General features: G+C 37.9%; 1 protein-coding gene across 6 annotated transcripts in view; it reads right to left on the reverse strand.

Moving 5' to 3' along the window:
• Positions 1-25,087, reverse strand: part of SNX29 (sorting nexin 29) — a 669,987-nt gene that overhangs the window by 410,960 nt on the left and 233,940 nt on the right. For all 6 annotated transcript variants that reach the window (XM_077141767.1, XM_077141762.1, XM_077141768.1 and 3 more), the window contains one exon: positions 13,411-13,493. In XM_077141767.1, coding sequence (XP_076997882.1) covers positions 13,411-13,493 — 83 coding nt within the window. The remainder of the gene's footprint in view (positions 1-13,410; positions 13,494-25,087) is intronic.

The following is a 25,087-nucleotide window of genomic DNA, read 5'->3' on the forward strand; positions in this document are numbered from 1 at the left end:
ACTATAGATAGAGCAACCAAACAGAGAATCAACAAGGAAACAGAGACCCTACACAATGGGATACATGAATTCTATCTAATAGACATATATACATCATTACACCCCAAAACACCAGGATATTAATCCTTCTCTAGTGCATCAGGATAGATCATATGCTGGGACACAAACTGAGTCTTTATAAATTCAGTAAGATTGAAATTATCCAACGCACCTTCTCTGATCACAATGGAATAAAGAAGGAAATTAATAATCACCAAAGAACCAGAGCTTTCACAAATATAGAGCATTAAACTACACACTCTTAAATAATCAGTGTGTCAAGGAAGAAATTACTAGACAAATCGATTAGTATCTACAGAAGAATGATAATGAGAATACAATATATCAAAACTTATCGGATGTGGCAAAGGCAGTGCTGAGAGAGAAATGTATTGCTCTAAATGCTTATATTAAAAAACAAGAACAAAGGGCAGTGCAACAGTGGTTCAGAGGCAGAATTCTTGCCTGCTATGCAGGACACCTGGGTTCAATTTCCAGAGCCTGCCCATGCCAAAAACAAAAACAAAAACCAAGAACGAGTAAAACTTGAGGATTTAACTGCTTACCTAGAGAAAACTAACTGCAAAGCAAATAGAAGAAGAAAAATAATAAAGATTAAAGCAGAAATAAACAAACTGGAGAACAAAAGAAAGACTCAACAAAACCAAAAGTTGGATCTCTGAGGAAATAAAATTGATAGAACCTTAGCTAGACTAAGAAAGAAAAAAAGAGGATGCAAATAAATGAAATTAAAAATGAGAGGGGGGTCATTATCATAGAACATGAAGAAATTTTAAAAATCATAAGAGAATATTATGAACAACTAAATGCCAACAAACTAAACAACTTAGATGAAATGGACGGATTCCTAGAAACACAAAAATGACCTATATTGACTAAAGAAGAATAGAAGATCTCAACAAACCAAGTTTGACTGATACAAGTAGAGATTTGATAAGTCATTAAAAATTTCCCAAAAAGAAAAGTCCACAACCAGATGGCTTCACAGGAGAATTTTATCAGACATTCCAAAAAGAACTAACACCAATCCTGTTCAAACTTTTCCCAAAAAACTGAGGTGGAAAGAACACTATCTAACTCATTTTATGAAGCTAACATCACTCTAATACCAAAATTGGATAAAGATGATACAAGAAAAGAAAACTACAGACCTCCCTAATGAACATAGAGGCAAAAATTCTTAACAAAATACTAGCAAATCGAATCCAACATTCCATTAAAAGAATTATACATCATGACCAAATGGGATTCATATCAGGAATGCAATGGTGGTTCAACATAAGAAAATCAATGTAATATAGCACACTAACAAATCAAAAGCGAAGAATCACATGTTCATATCAATGAATGCTGAGAAAGTACTTGACAAAATCCAGCATCTTTTCTGATAAAAACACTTCAAAACTTAGGAATCCAAGAAAATTTCCTCAGTATGATAAAGGTCATATATGAAAAACCCAGAGCTGTCATAATAATTAATGGTGAGAAATTGAAAGCATTCCTCTAACATCAGAAACAAGATAAGTATGGTCATTGTCACCACAATTATTTGACACTGCATTAGAAGTCATACCTGAAGTGAGTAGACACAAGAAAGAAATAAAAGGAACCCAAATAGGAAAGAAAGAAGTGAAACTTCCATTATTTTCACATGACATGATCCAATACTTAGAAACCCTAAGAAAGCTACAGCAACGCTACTTGACCTAATAAACAAATTCAGCAAAGCGGCAGGATATAAAATTAATGTACAAAAATCAGTAATGGTTCTATACACAGCAATGGCTTATCTGAGGTGAAATTAAGGAAAAAATACTATTCAAAATAGCAAGAAGAATGAGGAATCTAGGCATAAGCCTAAACAAGGATGTCAAGGACTTACACAGAGAAAATTACAAAAAAAAAAAATTGCAAAAAAAAGAAATTATAAAAAGACTTAGGTCTTTGACATTTGCAAACTGCAGCAGCACCCCACTTTCCAGTACCAAAATCTGTTCTAGTTTGCTAGCTGTCAAAATGCAATATAACAGAAATGTAATGGCCTTTAAAAAGGGAAATTTAATGAGTTGCTGGTTTACAGTTCTAAGGCCAAAAAAATGTCCCAATTAAAACAAGTCTATAGAAATGTCCAATCTGAGGCATCCAGGGAAAGATACCTTGGTTCAAGAAGGTCAGTGAAGTTCAGGGTTTCTCTCTCAAGTGAGGAGGCACATGGTGAACACGGTCCAGGTTTCTCTCTCGACTGGAAGAGCACATGGTGAATACGGTGTCATCTGCTAGCTTTCTCTCCTGGCTTCCTGTTTCATGAAGCTCCCGGGAAGGAGTTTTCCTTCTTCATCTCCAAAGGTAGCTGGCTAGTAGATTCTCTGCTTCTCATGGCTATGTCATTCTCTGCTCTCTCAGAAATCTCCCACATTCTCCAAAATGTTTTCTCTTTTATAGGATTCCAATAAACTAATCAAGACCCACCCAAATGGGTGGAGACACATCTCCACCTAATCCTTTTTTTTTTTTTTTTAACATGGGCAGATACCGGGAATCGAACCCAGGTCCTCAGGCTTGGCAGGCAAGCATTCTTACCTCCTGAGCCACCATGCCCCACCCCACCCAATCCATTTTAACAATCACTCTTGATCACTCAAGATCACATCAAGATATCAAGATCACATCAAAATGTGACTCCCTTAAGTTGCATCTCCGGGGAGATGATCTAATTACAGTTTCAAACATACAATACTGAGTAGGAATTAGAAGAAACGGCTGCCTTTACAAAACTGGGATTAGGATTAAAACATGAATTTTCTAGGGTACATACATCATTTCAAACCAGTACAATAGCGTTGAATATTTAGAATTTAGGAAACTCTGATAGCTGTATCTGTAGATTTTTTTCCTTTCTTGCTTTAATTTCAAATTGGTTTATAAAATATATTTTACAAACAGGATTTACAAAGATTATTTAGATATTTTATTTAAATATGCCTATGGATTTTCTCTAGAAGATTCGAGTCTAAAAGTAAAAAGAACTTTGAGAAAAGCTGTGTAGGGTACAAACTCTTCTGAATTGTTGATTGCTTAAGATTTACATTTATTTTTTTATTCTTCACATAGGTGGCAAAGCTCCCGGTTATGATATTTTGCTGGTGGCAGATAGTGAGTTCTCAGATTTTTATAATGAGTTGGTATTTAACACAGGCTGAGTCAGAAATTTCATTGCAGTTTGGAAATAATACGTTTTCATGCAAACTTCTATGGGTCATCATTTAAAGAAACCAGACAACTTATAACACTTACACTAACACAGAGAACCATCTTTATGTATCTAAGACATCCGCAATTAGAAGAAAATACAACACAATTATTTCAAAAACTTTGATAAGAATCAAGTTATTCTCTTAATTTGCCTTGTTTTTCATTTGAAAGAGGGCAAAATCTATTTTCTGGGCAATTTTACAGAGCAAAAATATTAATACTCTGGGGGTTAATTTTATCCTGTGTTTAAAGACACTGTGGTTGAAATCCCAGACCTCTGCTTAATTGCTGTGAGAAAATAGCCTGATTTCTCTAAAATTAGGTACACGCGTATGTATACTTTGACCCAAGAGTGTCTCCATCAGAATTAATTTTCTAAGGTAGAGGGATTTGCTTTTAAATGTGCAGCAGAGCCATTCGTGACAAACAGCGCCTAATAAACTAACTTTACCCCTACACCCCCCAAAATTAAAAAAATATGCCTATGGATAATCTAACTAAGATATTCATTTTAGGTGATTAAGATTTTTCTATGTTAACTGTAAAAACATTTGCATCTTCATATTTTCTGAAATCAAGAAAATGTTCAGTAACAGGTCATTACTACATCAACATTGATATTTGTAATAACTTTCTACTTGATATTTTGAGAACAGTCACAGTTTTCACAGCTGATTAAATGATATTTAAGTTAGTGTTTACTATTTAGAATTTAAGTAACTGTGCTATTTAAATTTGTAGATTTTTTCCTTGTTGCCTTAATTTTAAATTGGTTTATGAAACTTACTGTGCAACTCAGATTTTACAATGATTATTTGGATACTTTATTTAAATATGCCTATGGATAAGCTAACGAAGATATGCATTTTTGGTGGTTCTAAGTGTATTTGTTTATTTTGTTTATTAAAAAAATTTTTTAGGGCATGCCACAGTGGCTCTGCAGGCAGAGACCATGCCAGAGACCCGGGTTCGATTCCCAGTGCCTGGCATGCCAAAAAATTTATTTTTAGTTATAATGGAACTTTAATTGCCAAATCAATTTCTCATAGTTATGGCAGCCTTTATACTGCAGCTCTAGGGAAAGCACAAAGATAACATGTTCCAGGATGAGAGAGATCCAAAACCATAAATAGAGTTTTCAGCAGGTCTTCTGAACTCATCAAGGAAAAATAGCAGTTGAGAGGTAAATAACCCAAACTCATTCTGGGCCCATTAAGGAAAAAAATTCAACTAGATAGTAAGGCCACCCAAAACTTACTTCGTATTTTGCTAGTTGAGTCACGATTTTTTTTTTTTTTAGGGGGACTGTATTACTCTTTAAAAAATAGTGGGGTGGAAATATGAAATTCGATATCTGTAATACAAAGATCAATACTCTTATCTTAAAAGTTCATTCAAACTTGACTTTTTAAAATACTGAAGGTGTTTTCTAAAACAGCAGTAGGAAGGTAAGGATCCCAGTACAGCCCTCAGGCATCTGTTCAACACGGAGGCATTTTCCTTATTGATGAGTTCAGTTTCATAAACATTTTTGTTGCCAAAAGGAAAAAGAACCTTTATATCCTCAAACCAAAATACTTTAATTGTGGAAAATGTATTCTGAACTCCCACCTAGAATTTGGGAAACTAGAAAACATCTCCATGTCCACCTCGCCAACATCCAGACCCAAGGAAATATTGGGTCACAAAAAGACCCACTCCCTCTCCAGCTTCTCCCTGCCCCTGCTAACACGGATACCCCAAGCTGCTGCAGCCTGTCCAGGGCACCCCAAGCTGCTCATACCCTATGGTTTTCAACAAAATAAGTTAGCAACATTTCTGAGTAACAGATGACATCACTTGAACATTATAAAAAAGCTCAAATCCTGAAAGGATGTTGGAATACGGTTTTTAAAAGAGCTGCTTTTCAACAGGATTGCATCCTAGTGCTTGGCACAAAGCTTAGATCACTAATATTTGCTAAGTGAGAAACAAAGTAACAATAGAGCAGCAAGTATGTGGCACACACTTGAGGGCTTCCAAACAAACCTTCCCACTGAAGGAACCTTCACAGAAAAGGTACCATGGTCTTCAAATACACAATGAGAAACAAAATAGTAAGGGACTGCTATATGAAGTACAATACGCTCAATTTCTTCGGCTCCAATCTATTTAAAAGTTGTCTGAAGACTCAGGTGTTTCCTGAAAAGCTCATACCTGTACTTTGGCTCAGAGCATCTGGACTGGGTCTTAGGAGAGGGAACTTTGGCTGCCATGAGAAACCACTGTGTACATTGCAGATTCACACACACACCATTTGGGGGGAATCGCTCCAACAACAAAATGCAAAATATATTTTCTAGCGTTTAGGTTCTTAAATTAAAAGCAAAACCAATGGTGGTTTTTTTTCTAGGCTTAATTTTCTTATTACACAAATCAAAGCAGAGTTCCATGTAGGCAGAGTGTCGGTTCCTCGAATAGTGGTGGTGAGGACCACAGACTATCTGCATCAAAGTCACACACCTGGCTGTACAACTCTCAAGCCCCATCTGAGACCACTAAAACAACACCCAGAGAGGTGTGGAGAAGAGGCATATTTAATAGATGTCCCAGGTAATTCCTTTGCACACTAAAGTTGAAGAATGTAAAAATCAAAGAGCCAGGACTTCCGGAGAAGATGGCGGCTTAGTAAGACGCGCGGTCTTAGTTCCTCCTCCAGAAAAGCAACTAAAGAAACAGAAACAATACGAAACAGCTCCCGGAGCCACGACAGAGACCAAAAAGACAGCGTACCCCATTCTGGAACGGCTGAATGGGCAGGGAGAATCCGCTGCAGTGAGATACCCGAGGGGCGCACGTTTTCCCGGCCGGGGCGGCTGGCAACTGGGGTCCCCTCCATGCACGTGGCTCCCCGGTCTGACTGGGAACGTTGGATAGTGGGGCCCTCCCGCCACGCTTGGCGTCTCGGGCCAGCTGGGCAATTTGGACCGGCAGTCCCCCAAGCCACGGCGACCGGCGACCCACCCCCTCCACGCGCGGTTTCCTGGGCCGACTGTGAGATTCGGATTGGCAAGTTAAAGGAGCCACAGCATCTTTTACTGGTGGGCCCCGCAGACAGACGAGCGCCACGAGTGCCACCTACTGGGCAGGAAAAGAAAAACAGCCCAGAGATTTCACAGAAAAACCTTTCAACCAGCTGGGTCCCACACCCAGGGAAATCTGATCAAATGCCCAGACACCAGCAGAAAATAATGGATGACGCTCGGAAAATTAAAGATATGGCCCAGTCAAAGGAACAAACCAATAGTTCAAATGAGATACAGGAGCTGAGACAACTAATGCTGAATATACGAACAGAAATGGAAAAACTCTTCAAAAACTAAATCAATAAATTGAGGGAGGACATGAAGAAGACATGGGCTGAACAAAAAGAAGAAATAGAAAATCTGAAAAAACAAATCACAGAGCTTATGGGAGTGAAGGACAAAGAAGAAAAAATGGAAAAAACAATGGATACCTACAATGGTAGATCTAAAGAGACAGAAGCTACAATTAGTGACCTGGAGGATGGAACATCTGAATTCCAAAAAGAAACAGAAACTATAGGGAAAAGAATGGAAAAACTTGAGCAGGGGATCAGGGAACTGAATGACAATATGAAGCGCACAAATATACGTGTTGTGGGTGTCCCAGAAGGAGAAGAGAAGGGAAAAGGAGGAGAAAAACTAATGGAAGAAATTATCACTGAAAATTTCCCAACTCTTATGAAAGACCTAAATTTACAGATCCAAGAAGTGCAGCGCACCCCAAAGAGAATAGACCCTAATAGGCGTTCTCCAAGACACTTACTAGTTAGAATGTCAGAGGTCAAAGAGAAAGAGAGGATCTTGAAAGCAGCAAGAGAAAAACAATGTCACATACAAGGGAAACCCAATAAGACTATGTGTAGATTTCTCAGCAGAAACCATGGAAGCTAGAAGACAGTGGGATGATATATTTAAATTACTAAAAGAGAAAAACTTCCAACCAAGACTTCTATATCCAGCAAAATTGTCCTTCAAAAATGAAGGAGAAATTAAAACATTTATAGACAAAAAGTCACTGAGAGAATTTGTGACCAAGAGACCAGCTCTGCAAGAAATACTAAAGGGAGCACTAGAGGCAAATACGAAAAGACGGAAGAGAGAGGTATGGAGTAAAGTGTAGAAAGAAGGAAAATCAGATATGATATATATAATACAAAAGCCAAAATGGTAGAGGAAAATATTATCCAAACAGTAATAACACTAAAAGGTAATGGACTGAATTTCCCAATCAAAAGACATAGAATGGCAGAATGGATTACGACCCAGCAATACCACTGCTAGGTATCTACTCAAAGGACTTAAGGGCAAAGACACAGACGGACATTTGCACACCAGTGTTTATAGCAGCATTATCTACAATTGCAAAGAGATGGAAACAGCCAAAGTGTCCATCAACAGACAAGTGGCTAAACAAACTGTGGCGTATACCTACAATGGAATATTATGCAGCTTTAAGACAGACTAAACTTATGAAGCATGTAATAACATGGATGGACCTAGAGAACATTATGCTGAGTGAGTCTAGCCAAAAACTAAAGGACAAATACTGTATGGTCCCACTGATGTGAACCGACATTCGAGAATCAGCTTGGAATATATCATTGGTAACAGAGACCAGCAGGAGTTAGAAACAGGGTAAGATAATGGGTAATTGGAGCTGAAGGGATACAGACTGTGCAACAGGACTAGATACAAAAACTCAAAAATGGACAGCACAATAATACCTAAGTATGTAATGTAATGTATGTGTACACATTACATAGTGTAATGTAACTATGTTGGAACACTGAATGAAGCTGCACCTGAAATATGGTTTTTTGTTTGTTTGTTTGTATCTTCTGTTTTTGTTTTTTTTCTTTTTCCTTTTTTTATATATATATATTTTTTATTAGTATTATTATTTTAATTCTCTTCTCTATATTAACATTCTATATCTTTTTCTGCTGTTTTGCTAGTTCTTTTCCTAAATCGATGCAAATGTACTAAGAAATGATGGTCATACATCTATGTGATGATACTAAGAATTACTGAGTGCATGTGTAGAATGGAATGATTTCTAAATGTTGTGTTAATTTCTTTTCTTTTTTTTGATTAATTAAAAAAAATTTTTTTAAAAATTGGATAAAAAAATAAAAGCACATAGTAGATTCAGGAAATAAATAAATAAATAAATAATAGAGGAAAAAATGTTATAATAAATTCAGTTTGAAATACTAGTGATCAATGAAAGGGAGGGATAGGAATATGGTATGTAAAAATTTTTTTTCTTTTTCTGTTTTTGTTTTATTTTTCTGTTGTCTTTTTATTTCTTTTTCTGAATTGATGCAAATGTTCTCAGAAATTATCATGATGATGAATATGCAACTATGTGATGATATTGTGAATTACTGATTATATATGTAGAACGGAATGAGCATATATTATGGATGTTTGTGTTTCTTTCTTGTTATTTCTTTTTAATTAATAAAAAATTATTTAAAAAAAAATCAAAGAGCCAGTGATATGGAGGGAAATAAAGAGTTCAACTTCTACCTGATACAGGCACAAGGCCTTTAAGTTCTCCAGAGCATCGTATAACTCATTTTTTTAAAAAGGAAAAATACCTACTTACCACAGAGTTACTGAGTCAAATGAGAGATTAGAAACTTACTTGGAAAACATAAAGGACTAGACACATAACATTCATTCAAAACATCTAAATTCAAAGACTATATAAGTCAGATACTTGAAAAACAAAGCTGAGAAGTGAACAAGTAGAAAGACCAACATATTACATAAATCAGCACAATGAAATAGTTTCAGAGCACTAATAACAATACTTACAGAAAAAGAGCGAACTACAAGGCCACAGCAGAAGTTGCAATTAATTTTGTACTGAAAATTCCCAGACTGGTCATGGTGACAAACCAATCATGAATAAAGCAAGACATGTTAGCAAAAAACTATCAGTAGCATGCTGATCCTGATCAAAAACTGAAACCATAATAAATGCAAAAGCTTCAAGGAAAACTCAAGTCTTCATAAAAATACTATAGAACTATATCCACATTCCAATCCTGTCTTTCTTGACCACACAGAAAACTATTTACCATTTACTGAGCACTTAATATATGTCAGGAACCACACTAGAAGCTTTGCATTCATTGTTTTGGTAAATCTCCATAATGACCTCATGACATGGGTATAATGCTTCCTCTTACAGGAGGAAAAATAATTCCAAGAAGTTCAATGATGGCGGCTGAGTCTAAATTCAAACTTAAGTCTGGCTGTCTCCAAAGACCTGTGTACATGGAGCAGCAACCCCTTTGTTAAAATGTCAACACTACAAGAACTCATCTTTGTTTTAAAATATCTTGTTAGGTGAGTTGGCAGAGGGCTTCAAGACACTTTAGTCAAAGTTAAAGAGCCTTTCTTTAGGATGATGTAAGAAACTTAGGAGATTCATGATGGATATAAATGGGCTGACTTCCGGGTCAAGATGGTGGCTTAACAATGTGCGTAATTTAGCTCATCCTCCAGAACAACTACTAAATAACCAGAAACAGTACAGAACAGCTCCTGGGGCCACGTCAGTGACTGGACACACAGCGTACCCCAGTCTAGACCAGATGGACCAGCTGCGAGCACCCCCAGAACCATGAGTTCCCAAAGCTGCGGCGGCCATCGCCCCTCCCCCACAGGCCGCTTCCCAGAGGGGAAAGGAAAGGACTTTACCAGCAGCAGGGACTGGGCACAATCAAATACCAATTGTGGAATTAATTAACAAATTTTGACTACTAAAAATAGGCCCTAGCTTAGGTGAACCTGATCAAAGTGGAGGTTGCTCATTTTTGCCCCAGTGCCAAGGGGGCAGCACTGACAGAAAAAGGGGGAGAAAAAAAGAAGGAAACAGAGGTTTTTGTGGCTGTGTATCTACAAAGGCTTGACTGCCTCTGGATACAGCGGCAGGGCTTTTCAAGCTGCAACTGCCCCAGGCATAGGCAGAAGTGAGCTCTTTTGGGGGCTTATCTGGAGCCTGTGCCTTCCCCAGGGGAGGGGTGAAGCCCCACCCAGGTGGAATCCCTCCATCAAGGAATTCAGACACCAGGGCTTGGTAATTTGAAGCCATTAAAACCAGCCTACAATCTCTCCTCTGTCTCCACCACGCCCCCAGCAGGGAGAGTCCACCAAAGTTAAAGGTACCATATCATCTTATGCTGGTGGGACCTGCAGTCAGACAAGCGACACATACCAGGCAGGATAAGAAAAACAGAGTCCAGAGACTTGACAGGAAAGTCTTTCAACCTGCTGGGTCTCACCCTCAGGGAAAACCGACGCAGGTGACTCTTTCCTCCTGATAGGAGGCCAGTTTGGTCTGGGAAAATCTGGCTGGGGTCTATAATATCTAAGTAGTCCCTCCTCAGGGTGGGGGGAAAAAGGCACCACACAAGCAGGGCAAGAAACAAGAAAACAAGAACTGAAAAATTCTCCTCTGTTAAACAAAACTTAAGCTAAAGGTCCAGATAAAGCTGAACAGAATGTCAAAGAACAGATAGACAACAAATTCATCCAGCAAGAAAACCCTAGATAAAAGAAGTGAAAGCAATCTCCAGAATAAACTAATTAAGGTAATTAAATGCCTAGATGCCAGCAAAAAATAACAAATCACACTAGGAAAATTGAAGATATGGCCCAGTCAAAGGAACAAACCAACAATTCAAATGAGATACAGGAGCTGAAACAATTAATTCAGAATATACGAACAGACATGGAAAACCTCATCAAAAACCAAATCAATGAATTGAGGGAGGATATAAAGAAGGTAAGGAAAGAACAAAAAGAAGAAACTGAAAGTCTGAAAAAACAAATCACAGAACTTATAAGAATGAAAGACAGTAGAAGAGATGAAAAAAACTATGGAAACCTATAATGGTAGATTTCGAGAGACAGAACATAGGATTTCTGAACTGGAGGACGGAACATTTGAAATCAGACAAGAAACAGAAATTATAGGAAAAAAACTGGAAAAATATGAGCAGGGACTCAGGGAATTGAAAGACAATATGAAGCGCACAAATATACGTGTTGCGGGTGTCTCAGAAGGAGAAGAGAAGGGAAAAGGAGGAGAAAAACTAATGGAGGAAATTATCACTGAAAATTTCCCAACTCTTATGAAAGACTTAAAATTACAGATCCAAGAAGTGCAGTGTACCTAAAAGAGAATAGATCCAAACAGACGTTCTCCAAGACACTTGCTAGTCAGGATGTCAGAGGTCAAAGAGAAAGAGAGGATCCTGAAAGCAGCAAGAGAAAAGCAATCCATCACATACAAGGGAAGCCCAATAAGACTATGCGCAGATCTCTCAGCAGAAACCATGGAGGTGAGAAGACAGTGGGATAATATATTTAAATTATTAAAAGAGAAAAACTGCCAACCAAGAATTCTATATCCAGCAAAATTGTCCTTCAAAAATGAGGGAGAAATTAAAACATTTTCAGACAAAAAATCACTGAGAGAATTTGTGACCAAGAGACCAGCTCTGCAAGAAATACTAAAGGGAACACTAGAGACAGATATGAAGACAGAAGAGAGAGGTGTGGAGAAGAGTGTAGAAAGGAAGACTATGAGTAAAGGTAAAAAAGAAGGAAAATTAGATAGGACATATAAAATCCAGAAGGCAAAATAGTAGAAGAAAGTACTACCCATGCAGTAATAACACTGAATGTTAATGGATTAAACTCTCCAATCAAAAGACATAGTCTGGCAGAATGGATTAAAAAACAGGACCCTGGGCAGGCCGCGGTGGCTCAGCGGGCAAAGTGCTTGCCTGCTATGCCGGAGGACCTCGGTTCGATTCCCGGCCCCAGCCCATGTAACAAACAAACAAAATACAATAAAACAAGAAAATGTTTAAAGATGTTTCCCTTTCTTCCTTCCATCCTTCCTTCCTTCTCTCTGTCTTTCCTTCCCTTCCTCCCTCTTTAAAAAAAAAAAAAAAAAAAAACAGGACCCATCTATTTGCTGTCTCTACTCAAAGGACACGAGGCCAAGGACACAAATGGACATTTACACACCAATGTTTGTAGCAGCATTATTAACAATTACCAAGAGATGGAAACAGCCAAAATGTCCATCAACAGTCAGCTGGCTAAACAAACTGTGACATTTACATAAGATGGAATATTATGCAGCTGTAAGACAGAATAAAGTTATGAAGTATGTAACAACATAAATGGACCTTAAGGACATTATGCTGAGTGTGATTAGCCAGAAACAAAAGGACAAATACTGTATGGTCTCACTGATATGAACTGACGTTAGTGAATAAACTTGGAATATTTCCTTGGTAACAGGAGATTCATGATGGTTGAACTGAAACCAAAGTGCAGAGAGAAGAAGCATATGACACCACCTAGTTTTAGTGAGATCTTGATCAAGTGATCATTTTTCTTTCTACTTGTATCTGTAATTGATAATATCAACAATAATAGTAAAAAGTATTCAGTACTCTATGGTAGACATTATACTAAAAGGTCTACATGGATTGCATCATCAGGTAGGCACTGTCGACCAGCCACATTTTACACATGAGAAAAAGAAGGTACGGAGAGATGAGAAAGATTTAGAAACTTAACCAGAGCTGAGGTTGAAACCTGTCAGCCGAGGTCCAGAGCTGTGATTCTCCACCATTTTGGTGTTCTGCTGCTTGCATCCCCAACCTGATGAGACTCAGCAAAGAATCCAGTCATCCTACAAGTTTCACCACCTTAAAAGTGCGTCAAGATCTAAATGTAAAATTCTCTAAGTATACAAATTGATATGACTGTTGGCAATAGTCTAGAAAGTGAGTCTTAGAGTATTAACAATGCATTCAGCAGAAATATACAATATGGTTTTCCATCTAATTTTCTGGAATCCAGACCAGCACTGTTTTTCTAGTTTATTCGCACATTCACTCATCACATACTGAGTGTCTAATATGTGCCAGGCTCCTGGGTTATAAAGTCGATAAAGCTCAGCTCCCTCCCCACATGGACACAGTCTCCCCCTCACCTTCAGATGTTTGACCTTCTCTCTTCAGCATCTGGACAGCTCCTACATATTTCTTCAGCTGGACTTTGAGCACCTCGTTTTCTCTGCAAGTATAAGAATGTTAGAAAATGTATTTTAAAACTGGTACACTCAGACCGAGGTAGGGGGAGTTTATAAAGAAAACATGTAAATGTATTGTCTTACAAATATTATTTCTTGTAAATGTTATTCTTATAAATATTAACATATTTTCTGTTTCAGAAATTATCATTGGAAAAGACTATGGGACCAAGGGTTCATTTGGAAGATGCCTTCAAGAACTGTGCTTTCAGGATGGAGCTAAGTGCTAAGTGGTCCTAGCACCTACTGACTAAGGACGCTGGCACATGCTGTGCTCAGGTGCTCTGCACTCCTAGGTGCCCATTCTGTATCACACACCCTGTAATACTCTCCCCACTTCACATAAGCACATATTATGTACTGTCAAGCCATTAAACAACATGTCATTTATTCCTTCCAAGAGCACTAAAGGTAGGCACTATCATGATCCCACTTTACAGATGAGGAAACTGTCTTAAAGACGAGAAGCGGCTGACTAAGTCCATGTCTACACACATGTAAGATTCTAAATGGACCATGGGACCCAGGCTGTATCAAGACCCACTCAAATGAACTCACTCCCTCAACCCCATGACAACGGAAGAACATGAGGATCAGGGGAACAAAACTGCCACTTGTGAAATATTCACCACATAACTCAGACTGTACATGCATGACTTTATTGAACCAAGCATGCATCCATTCATTCATCATTGAGTAGGAAAAATATTTATGAGGCATCCACTATGAGTCAGGAACAATAACCCCTCAGTAGACTCCCCATTTTACAGAAAAGGAAACGGAGAACAGAAAGTATAAGCACTCAGACCAAGGTCATGTATCCAAGGTCACAAGTAAGGCACAATGACAAGGTCCAAACTCAGCTCTCTCTGCCCAGGACCCACCCAAACTCTTCTCTGCCTCCTTTGGGACTCAGACTTTGGTTTCTCACTGGCAATACCAGAAAGAGGCAAATCTGCCACATACACAAGGTCTGGAGCCTGAGTTCCTTTAAACATGCTAAAGTAGTTTTTCTTTCCTTACAATGAAAAGAGCTTTAAAGCAGGGTTTCTTTTTTAATTATAAAATTTAAAATGTGGATGACAAAATAATCAGAACACATTTAAGGAGAATGTAAAAACCAGCTGAGAAACCAATACTGTGAAATAAACACCACTGACATTTTTATATCCATCCTTTCAGACTCGTCTATAGACACATGCTCACCTATATAAACACAAACTTCTATATACATATACAATTTTTCATGGACAGACATGCATCTTTAATTGTTTTTTGGTTTTTCTTTTTTCTGTTTGAAGTCATTTCTTTCACTGGTTCATTACTCTACCAACGTCTTCTCCACAGAAACTAATGTTAAAAACCTGGTATATAAATTTCAGGCCTTTCTCCACGTTCATATAATCACAACAAACCCATATATACTCACAAAATATTTACTTTACAAAACAGGTTCATATTATAAATTTTTCAGCAACTGAGTTATACAATTTAAAATTCACCACAACAAGCCTCTAACAATCTACTTATGGGTGGAAATACCATTCCTTGGTATGGATACGTCACACATTTACTTAAATGAAAAGCTTAGGAATGCCCACACTGGTTCTGTTTGTCTTTCTATTTTCAAGACATCTGACTACACCCCAGCCCACAGGGAAGGCACTTTGGTATTTTGCTTTTCTGCGCTATATTTTGCAGAAAGAACATCAGGATCAAATGCAGAAGCTACCCTATACTTGACATCACGTGAGAACTATCCATTCATTTCAGAAGCTTTACAAAAAATAAAACACAAAGGAGTCTCCTAATTTCTTATCTCTTGTATCCCAGATAGCCTGTCATGGATGTTTCTGTAAGAGTCTGCACTTTCTTTATCTGCAATATGAACAGCAAGTGTTGGAAATAAACAACTAAGCCCTGAAAAGGTTGGTGGGAGGGAAAATACTGCCTGTTCTACATAGCAGCTTGTTTTCTTAAATTCCCTAGCCAGAGCCTCAACACCCATCCCACCCTACTCCGTTTCCACTTTGGAATTCAAGTCCCCGATTATCTTAAAGCTAGGAAAAGAGAGCAATCTCTGCATCTTTCCACATGGCACTGCTTTAACGACTCGTGGAAGATTTTCCAAGGGGCTGGAGAGGCAGGTTTTGTTGACGGAGACGGTGGGAGGACCCACGTCAGCACTGAGCCACCTGCACCCAGCTCATGTGCTCACACCAGCCGGGTGGACCATCTCTTCTTTGTTCATTTTAAATTCTGCTGCCAGCACTGAACTGTTTTAGGCTCTGCTTTTCTTCTGGTTTGGATCAACCTTTTAACAGTGAGTAAGACTCCATATAAAATCAGGCCTAATTACTTTCTAGAAACCTACAATCTTCAAATGGTTCCTAGGTCGGATAAGTCCTGAAACCCAGAGGGGCCAGCCTCTCTAAGAACATCAACTAGTTCCATCTCCCTATCCCATATTTTCAACATCCCTTTCCAATATGAAAGTGGGCACAGCCCAAATACCCCTAAGGATTGGAAGGACAATCAAAGGAGAAGGAGGAGCTATAACAGAGAAGATAGGATTTAACAAACGAGTATGATATTGATATTTCTTCTAGTTTTTCAGTATCTTGGAGCAGCTACAAGGAAAAACCTGGAATTGTGGAATTATAACCCATATCCAACTCTGAAATCTGTTATATGACTACCTGTTACAATGTAATTTGAAATGCATTGCTTTATTGTATATATGTTGTACTTCACAATAAAAAATGTTGACCCCCCCCAAAAAAGAGTGCCCCAGTGTAGAAAATTATCTACAGTCACATGATTCTCCTGGATTAGTAGTCACACCCATGACTTCCTGAGAACTAGGAGCCCCTTTCAAATCTTTTCTTAAAATTCCTGGAAATAAAGGAGATATTTAGCCATTCATATCCTTTCATAACATTAAGGTGACAATAAGGCTTGGTAGAGAGAAACAGGTACGGTTGTTTCAAATCTCAACTCGTCAATTTTCTTACATTTAAATAAAATATTTAGCATCTTTGAAAAAAAAATCAGGCCTAAAAAAAGATTTTTTTAAATATAAATTCAACTTCCATGAAAATGACAAGAAGCCATGGGAAAATATCAAACTACCAGACGGACACATTAAGGAGCCACAAAATTCACCCCAGCCAACTTCATACTAGTCAACTTTTATGGGAAATTAGTACCTTCAGGCACTAGAACTGTGAAAGTACCTTCTGAATGAAACCCACACACCTGGGCTGGCTCACTGACTTCCAGGCAAGACCAAACCCTGCCCATGGCCCACTTTTCCTTTTTAACTGTTACTTTGGAAATAATAATAGATTCATGGGTAATTGCAAAGAAAATAATGATAGGTCCTATATACCCGTGCCCAGTTTCCCCCAATAGTTTATATGCTGTGTAACTATAGCACAATTTCAAAACCTGGAAATAAGATCCATCTAGACGACTTAAATTTCTGAAAAAATTAACTTACTAAGAGAAATTTTTATGGAGATATACATAGACCCCAGGGTACTCCCTAGGATTTTCAGGCATACTGTGGTAGCAATATCTGGCTAAAGCATGCATAAGAGAAACCTCCAAAATGACCTCCTGACTCTATCTGAAGTCAAAACTTTACTTTCTTCCAATTCTTTTCCCCCTTTTGGTCAAGAAATCTTTCTCAATCCCATGATGCCAGGGTCAGGCTCCCTGGGAATAGGGGAGGGGAAGGAGTAGAGGTAGAGGAGGGGGGTAGTAATTTCATTTGCCAAATTGGCTTAGAGAGGGAGGTCACATCTGAGAGCAACAAAAGAGGTTTCCTGGAGGTTAACTCTCAGGCCTAATTACATGCAGGCCTAATGTCACCTTTGAAGAAGTAAGTTTCATAAGGGCAAGCCTCAAGATCAAATATCAAGAAAGAATATCAGGGATTTACCCAGGTGCAGAGGTTTAATAGGTACACTTTTTTTTTTTTTTTTTTTAAGATTTAACAAATGACTGTGACCACTATATAGATATTTCTTTTTAGTGTCTGGTGTTTTAGAGTAGCTGGAAGGAAATACATGAAGTTGGTGAATTGTAATCCAGTAGCCCTGATTTTGATAATGATTATTTAACTATATTGTGAAGAAAGGGAAAAAAAAAAATCAAAAACCACCTGTGTTTGTATGGGTCTACTTCTGGATGTTTTGCTCTGTTTCAATGATAAACACTACACCATCGTAGTTAATCTACCTCTATTATAAGTCTTAAAACTGGGTAGAGTGCAATACGAGTGGTCAATAAGAAGGAGGGGTAACTGGTATGGGATATTTGGAGTTTTCTTTTCTTCTTCTTCTTTTTTCTGAAGTAATGCAAATATTCCAAAAATGATCATGGTGATAAATGCACAACTCTATGATGATACTGTGAACCACTGATTGTACACTCTGGATAGATTGTATGGTGTGTGAATATATCCCAATAAAATTATATTTTTGAAAAAAACTGGAAATAGACATTAACGTATATGTATATAGTTCCACCAAGCCAATTATTTGAACTGATATTCACTATAAATCTTTGGCAAAGGTTACAGATTAAATGACCAAGGCAGGCAGTCAGGCAATGCCAATGAGTGAAGCAAACAAAGTACCATAAATAAGACAAAGGAACTGGCAGGTGGGGGGCTATGGAAAACTGGAGAGCTCTTATTCTGCCAAAAGGTTGGGGTTTTTTTAAATTATTAATACATTAATGACCAAGAAAATAATTCACAGACTTTGAACAACTAATTCACAACCAATTAAACTGACTTTAATTCGTAGACAGAAGAACCAAATCATTACATATTCTTACAATGATACAGATCTCTGGTATGATCATCAAACAAAAATGCTTTTACTATTTGATAGCTCATGAGACAATGGAATAGATGAATTAAATAAATGCACCCTAACTAGAAAAAGCCTCAGAAACCATTGTAAAATGGGTATAATAGTACTGACCTGATGGGCCAGTGTGTGTGAAAGAGAGAAAGGGATCATGGCTGAAGGTAAACCATAAAGGGCTTCAACCCCAACCCGAGTCACACCATCTGTCGGTCTAAACAGGTGAGAGGCAAGGGAAGCAGGAAAGACCAATCTGACTAGGGCTCTGCAAGAGTCAATACCTATCTCCAAGAGGTATGCTAGCATCGCCACAAAATAAAACCAGGAAACAGAAAAGGCAGAGAAGAGGGAAGTCCCTTAAAGCAGAAATAAAAAGTACATGGGAAACTAGATACGACTAAAGGTCCAAGGTTAAGGATTGATGCCAACACTATTAATAAAATAAAATACTTTTTCAAGTATTGGCAAAATCCCTTGAGGGATAGGAGAAAAAATACAGAACTATTAAACTTTACCATCAAGGAATCCCCTTATACTGTGGCAAACCTTAGGGACCCAAATCAATAGACCAAGCCCTTGATCTTGAGGCTTGCTCTTATGAAGCTTATGAGGTAGCAGAGAAGCTTAACCTACTTATAGGTATACCTAAGAGTTACTTCTGGAGGACCTCTTTTGTTGCTCAGATGTGGTCTCACTCTATCTAAACCCAACTCTGCAAGTGAAATCATTGCCTTCCTTGCTATGTGACACATGACATTCAGTGGTGAAAGTCTCCCTGGCAGTGTGGAAGATGACACCCAGGGACGAGCCCAGCCCTGGCACCATGGAACCAACAATGCCATCTGACCAAAAGGGGGAAAAGAAATGTAACAAATAAGGTATCAGTGGCTGAGAGAGTTCAAAGAGAGTCAAGAGGCTACTCTGGAGGTTGCTCTTACTCAAGCTTCACTTAGACATTGCTATGTATCATAACTTGCGAAACCCCAACCAAATCCATTCTAGTCAATCCTAAAGAACAACTAGGGCAATATACAAGATTCCACAAGAGTTCCATGCACTAGAGTAACTTTCCAGAAACTTACAATCTCCAGATGGGTCCCTGGACCAGATAAGTGCTGAAAGCTAAAGGGCCCAGTCTCTCCAGAACATCAGATAGTTCCATCTTCCTACCTCATATTACTGACAGACCCTTCTAATATGAAAAATTTAGAATGGCCATAGTTCAAACACCCCTAAAGAAAGGGACAGAAAGAGTAAAGATGATAGCGGAATTATACAGAGAAGACAGGATTTAACAAATGAATATGATTGCCGAATCATTAAATTAATATTTCCTTTAATCTCTAGTATCTTAGAGCAGCTAGAAGTAAAAACCTAAAATTGTGGAATTGTAACCCATGCCAAACTCTGAAATCTGTCTACAACTAATTGGGGTGCTGTTCTTTGAAATTTATTGCATTTTTGTATGCTGTCTTTCAGGAAAAAAAAGTCGATTGTGACAAAAACTATATATATTTATTCCTTCTACCCTCCTATATTCTGGAGCAGCTAGAGGGAAAAATCCGAGAGGATCATATAGTAGCCCATGACAAAGTCTGGAATCTGTCCTGCAACTACTCGTTGAAGAGTGCTTTGAAAACTACAGCTTTTTCTTTCGTTGCTTTGTATATATGTCACATTATATAATAAAAAAGTTTTTAAAAAATCAAATACTTTTCAGCCAATAACAATCATTGGACGAACACATGAAAAGATGCCCAAAAATGTTAACCATCAGAGAAATGTAAATGAAAACATGATGTGAAACTATTTCACACCCACAAGCCTGGCTGCATAAGTGACCATGATTTGATGAAGAGAATCTTTGCTTTAAAGTCCCCTTGGGGGAATGGTAAGAAAGGGAGAAAATTCAACTTGCCCAAGGGGAGATTTCTTGATATTCTCACAAGCAGTGGGGACAACCAAAACAATAGGCTGAGCCCCTCATCTTGGGGTTTGTTCATACGAACTTAACCCCGCAAAGGATAAGCTAAGCCTACTTAAAATTAGGCCTAAGAGTCACCCCCAAGTGAACCTCTTTTGTTGCTCAGATGTGGCCTCTCTCTCTCAGCCAACACAACAAGCAAACTCACTGTCCTCCCCACTCTCTACGTGCGACATGACTCCCAGGAGTGTGGACCTTCCTGGCAACATGGGACAAAAATCCTAGAATGAGCTGGGACTCAGTACCAAGGGATTGAGAAAACCTTCTCAACCAAAAGGAGAAAAACAAAGTTAAGTGTCAATGGCCAAGAGATTCCAAACAGAGCCGAGAGGTTATCCTGGAGGTTATTTTCATGCATAAATAGATATCACCTTTTTAGTAAGGTGAAACAGAGAGGCTGAAGGGAACTGCCTGAAAATGTAGAGCTGTGTTTCAGTTGCCATGTTACTTGAAGATGATCGTATAATGATAGAGCTTTCACAATGTGACTGTGTGACTGTGTGACTGTGAAAACTTTGTGTCTGATGCTTCTTTTATCTACCTTATGGACAAATGAGTAAAACATATGGATTAAAAATAAATAAATAATAGGGGGAACAAATGTTAGAATATTTAGTGGATTGAAATGCTAGTGATCAATGAAAGGGAGAGGTAAGGGGTTTGGTATGTATGAATTTTTTTCTGTTTTCTTTTTATTTCTTTTTCTGAATTGACGCAAATGTTCTAAGAAACGATCATGATGATGAACATACAACTGTGTGATGATATTGTGAGTTATTGACTATATATCAAAATGGAATGATCATATGCATGAACATTTGTGTTTGTATGCTGTTATGTTTAATTGATAGATAGATAGATGATAGATTAGATAGATAGATAGATAGATAGATAGATAGATAGATAGATAGATAGATAGATAGATAGATAGATAGATAGATAAAGGTAATCTTTGCTTTAATTTAACACAGGGTTTAAGGAGATGACCTTTTTAAAGCATCCTTCCTAACTGCATTCCAGGGGTAACAGAGGGATCTGAAGGGGTGTGGGGAGTGAAGGGTTAGGGATAAAGAAGGTTAGAACTGGTGAACTAAACAGGATTAGGGAAGTCCCCTGTCCCAGGGCTTCTCAAAACATTCAACATACTTAGCCACACTGACCACTCCTTAACCTCTCAAACCCTACAATTTGTGAAATGCTGCCTTTAGGGTTGGGCTCAGCCTTTAGGACTGGGAGAAAAAAAATCTTGGAAGAAAACTGCAATTCTCTGCTAGAAAAGTGCTGTCCACTTAGACTATGGCACAGTTGAGCATTTCAGATGTTCTAACACTTCCTTGAAATCCCTCCATACTAGCTAAGAAGTGAGAAGCAGTTCAGCACCAAGGTCAAAGCTGGGCCTCATTTACAGAGACCCTGACATGCACAATAGACACACTCTTGTCTGTCTACAAGACTAGAGAAATTATCTCTGAGGGGACATATATCATAGACATGCTCTTGTTTCGTTTGCACAGAGGCCTGCAAAAGGGGATATAACAACCCTTATTTTTTTTATCACCTAAATCGTACAGATGAAGAAACTGAGGTTCAGAGAATTAAGTGACCTATCGAAAAAAAAAAAAAAGATCACACAACCAGTACAAGGCCAGGCCACTATTCACTCGTAAGTCTCTCCTCTCTAACACATACTTACTCTCATTTGATTATCAAAACCACCTCATGAGATACTGAACTACTTGTGTATAGCATGGTCATTCCCTGAAACTTTGGGTATTTACATGACATCTGAGACTCAGAGCTAAAGCACTGAAGCTAAGAAAGTAACCATTACCCCATACAGCAACTGTTAAGAAAGTTGAAAAAGTGAACAGACTTTGACTGGGGATATGAATGAAGATGATCTGGACAGGACTAAAGTAAATTGGAATACAGAGTAAAGGATGAGATGGCCCATCTTTTAAAACTTCAATTTCTGTTTGAGATCAAAGGGAAAGATGTTTATTTGGTGCAAAATTTATATTTTGCGTAGTGTATCATCTAATAAACTGACATGGTCGATTTATTTGAACACCATAATTACATGGAATTTTGAATAGGGCATAAGATCTTTTTTGCTCTGTGCAAGTTAGTGTGATGCCCCAATATATTCCAGAGTAATCTGGGCAGAGAATAAAAAAGTACTTGCAAAGTTCCCTTGGGGGAATGGAGAGAAAGGGGGAAATATTCAACTTCCCCATCTGGAGATATTCTCTTGATCTCCTCATCTTGATATTCTCACAAGCACTGAGGACAACTAATTCAATAGGCTGAGCCCTTGATCTTGGAGTTTGAGCTTATGAAACTTATTCCTGCAAAGGAGAAGCTAATCTCACTTATAATTATGCCTAAGAGTCACCCAGAGAACCTGTTTTGTTGCTCAGATGTGGCCTCTCTCTCTATGCCAACTCAGCAGGTGAATTCACTGCCTTCCCCACTATGTGGGACATGACTCCCAGGGGTATAAACCACCCTGCAATGTGGGATAAGACTCCTGGGATGAGCTAGGACCCAGCATCTAGGTGTTGAGAAAGACTTCTTGACCATTAAGAGAGAAATGAGACAAAATAAAGTTTCAGGGGCTGAAAGATTTCAAACAGAGTTAGGAGGTTATCCTGGAGGTTATTTTATGTATTATATAAATACCCCTTTTTAGTTTATAATATATTAGAGTGGCTAGAGGGAAGTACCTGAAACTGTTGTTCTGTGTTCCAGTAGCCTTGACTGTTGAAGATGGTTGTATAACTATGAAACTTTTTAAATGTGACAGTGTGATTGTGAAAATCTTGTGCCTGCTGCTCCTTTTATTTAGAGAATGGACAGATGAGTAAAAAAATAAATAATTGGGGGGATAAAAGGTAACAAATTGGATAGACTGAAATACTAATGGTCAATGAGAGGGAGGGGTAAGCAGTATGGGATGTATGTCTTTTCTTTTTTCTTTTTACTTCTTTTTCTAGAGTAATGCAAATGTCCTAAAATTGATCATGCTGATGAATACACAACTATGTGATGACGTTATAAGCCACTGATTGAATACTATAGATGGACTGTATGTGTGTGAAGATTTCTCAATAAAAATATATTTTTAAAAAAAAAAACCCTCATGAGGTTGATTTTACTGTGCCTATTTTGCAGATGGGAAATCCAAGGCCCAGAGAGCTAGGCCACATACTCAAAACCTGACATTCAGACCCAGGCCCTTTAGCTCCAAAGTCTTATACTGTTTCCTACAAATGTAGGGAATTGAGTGACATGGACAAACTTGAAAACTTAAAGCCCTGAAGATTTCATAAGAAAATGTGGGCTGCTAAGCACAGGTCTGCAGAATCTCTTGGTTGTTTAAACTCTTCTGCAAATGTGAACAGATCCTCCTGACCCGCCAATTTTGCTTAGACAATTTAAGGAACTTTCCTAGAATTATACCACTCATATCTCTTCTACCAATCTCAACCAAACATCTCACGTCTAAAGCAGATGGGTCACAGGTGGGTTTTAGGAAATCGGAATCAATAACCTCCAGAACCACATACCTTTTGATGTAACAATTCCACTTCTAGGAGACTATACTCAGGGCTTAAGAAGGAGCACAAGTCCCAAAAACATGTTTGAGGATTTTTTTTTACTATAAGAGAAAGAAACTGGTGACAAATTACATACCTACCAATGGGGCGATGGTAGATAAATTATGGTGTTTCCAATTATAACAGGATACTATGGAATTGTCAAAATTATGAGGAGCAAGTTTGTTTATTAACATGGATGAACCCATGCACAAAAGTACAAAGGCAAGTCAATGGAGAAAGGATAGTCTTTTCATCAAATGGTTTTTAAAAAATTGGGCATCCATATCCAAGAAAATAAACCTCAAACTATACTTCACACCTTATACAAAAATTAACTCAAGCTGGACCATAACTAATTATAAAACTTAAAACTTTCAGAAGAAAACATGAGAGAAAACTCTTCATGCTTAACTTGGGGTTAGGCAAACAGTTCTTAACAACAAAAGTATGATCAATAATAGAAAAAAATTAAATTGGATTTTGCTCTGTGAAAGATATTGTCAAGAATATAAAATAAATGAGTGACTGGGAGGAAATATCTGCAAACCATATATCTGATAAACCACTTGCATCCAGATTATACAAAGAAGTCTCAGAATTTAATGAAAAATTAAGCAACCCAAACCCAATTTATTTTAAATGGGCAAAAGATCTGAACAGATCAAGGAATATAGAAAGACAACAAATGAGCATGAGAAGATGCTCAATATCATTAGTCATTATGGAAATACAAAGTAAAACCACTGTGAGATACCCACCACTAACCTATTAAAACGGCTACATTTAAAAAGAAAAACATGACATTACCAAATGCTTGGGAGAACATGGAGCAGCTGAAACTTTCATACATGGCTGATGAGAATGTCAAAGGGTTCAGTCACTTTGGAAAAGACCTCAGCAGTTTCTTATAAAGTTAAAGATATCCTTATCATATGACCCAGCAATCTCACTCCTAGACATTTTTCCTGGAGAAATAAAAATGTATCATCCACACAAAAATCTATACATGGATGAACTATAGCAGCACTATTTTTAATTGTCCAAAAGTGGAAACAATCAAAAGGTCCTTCAAAGGGTGAATGGTTAAACAAACTGTGGTATACCCATACAAT

This window comes from Tamandua tetradactyla, chromosome 23, assembly GCF_023851605.1.
Source record: "Tamandua tetradactyla isolate mTamTet1 chromosome 23, mTamTet1.pri, whole genome shotgun sequence".
In the NCBI taxonomy this organism is placed as follows: Eukaryota; Metazoa; Chordata; class Mammalia; order Pilosa; family Myrmecophagidae; genus Tamandua; species Tamandua tetradactyla.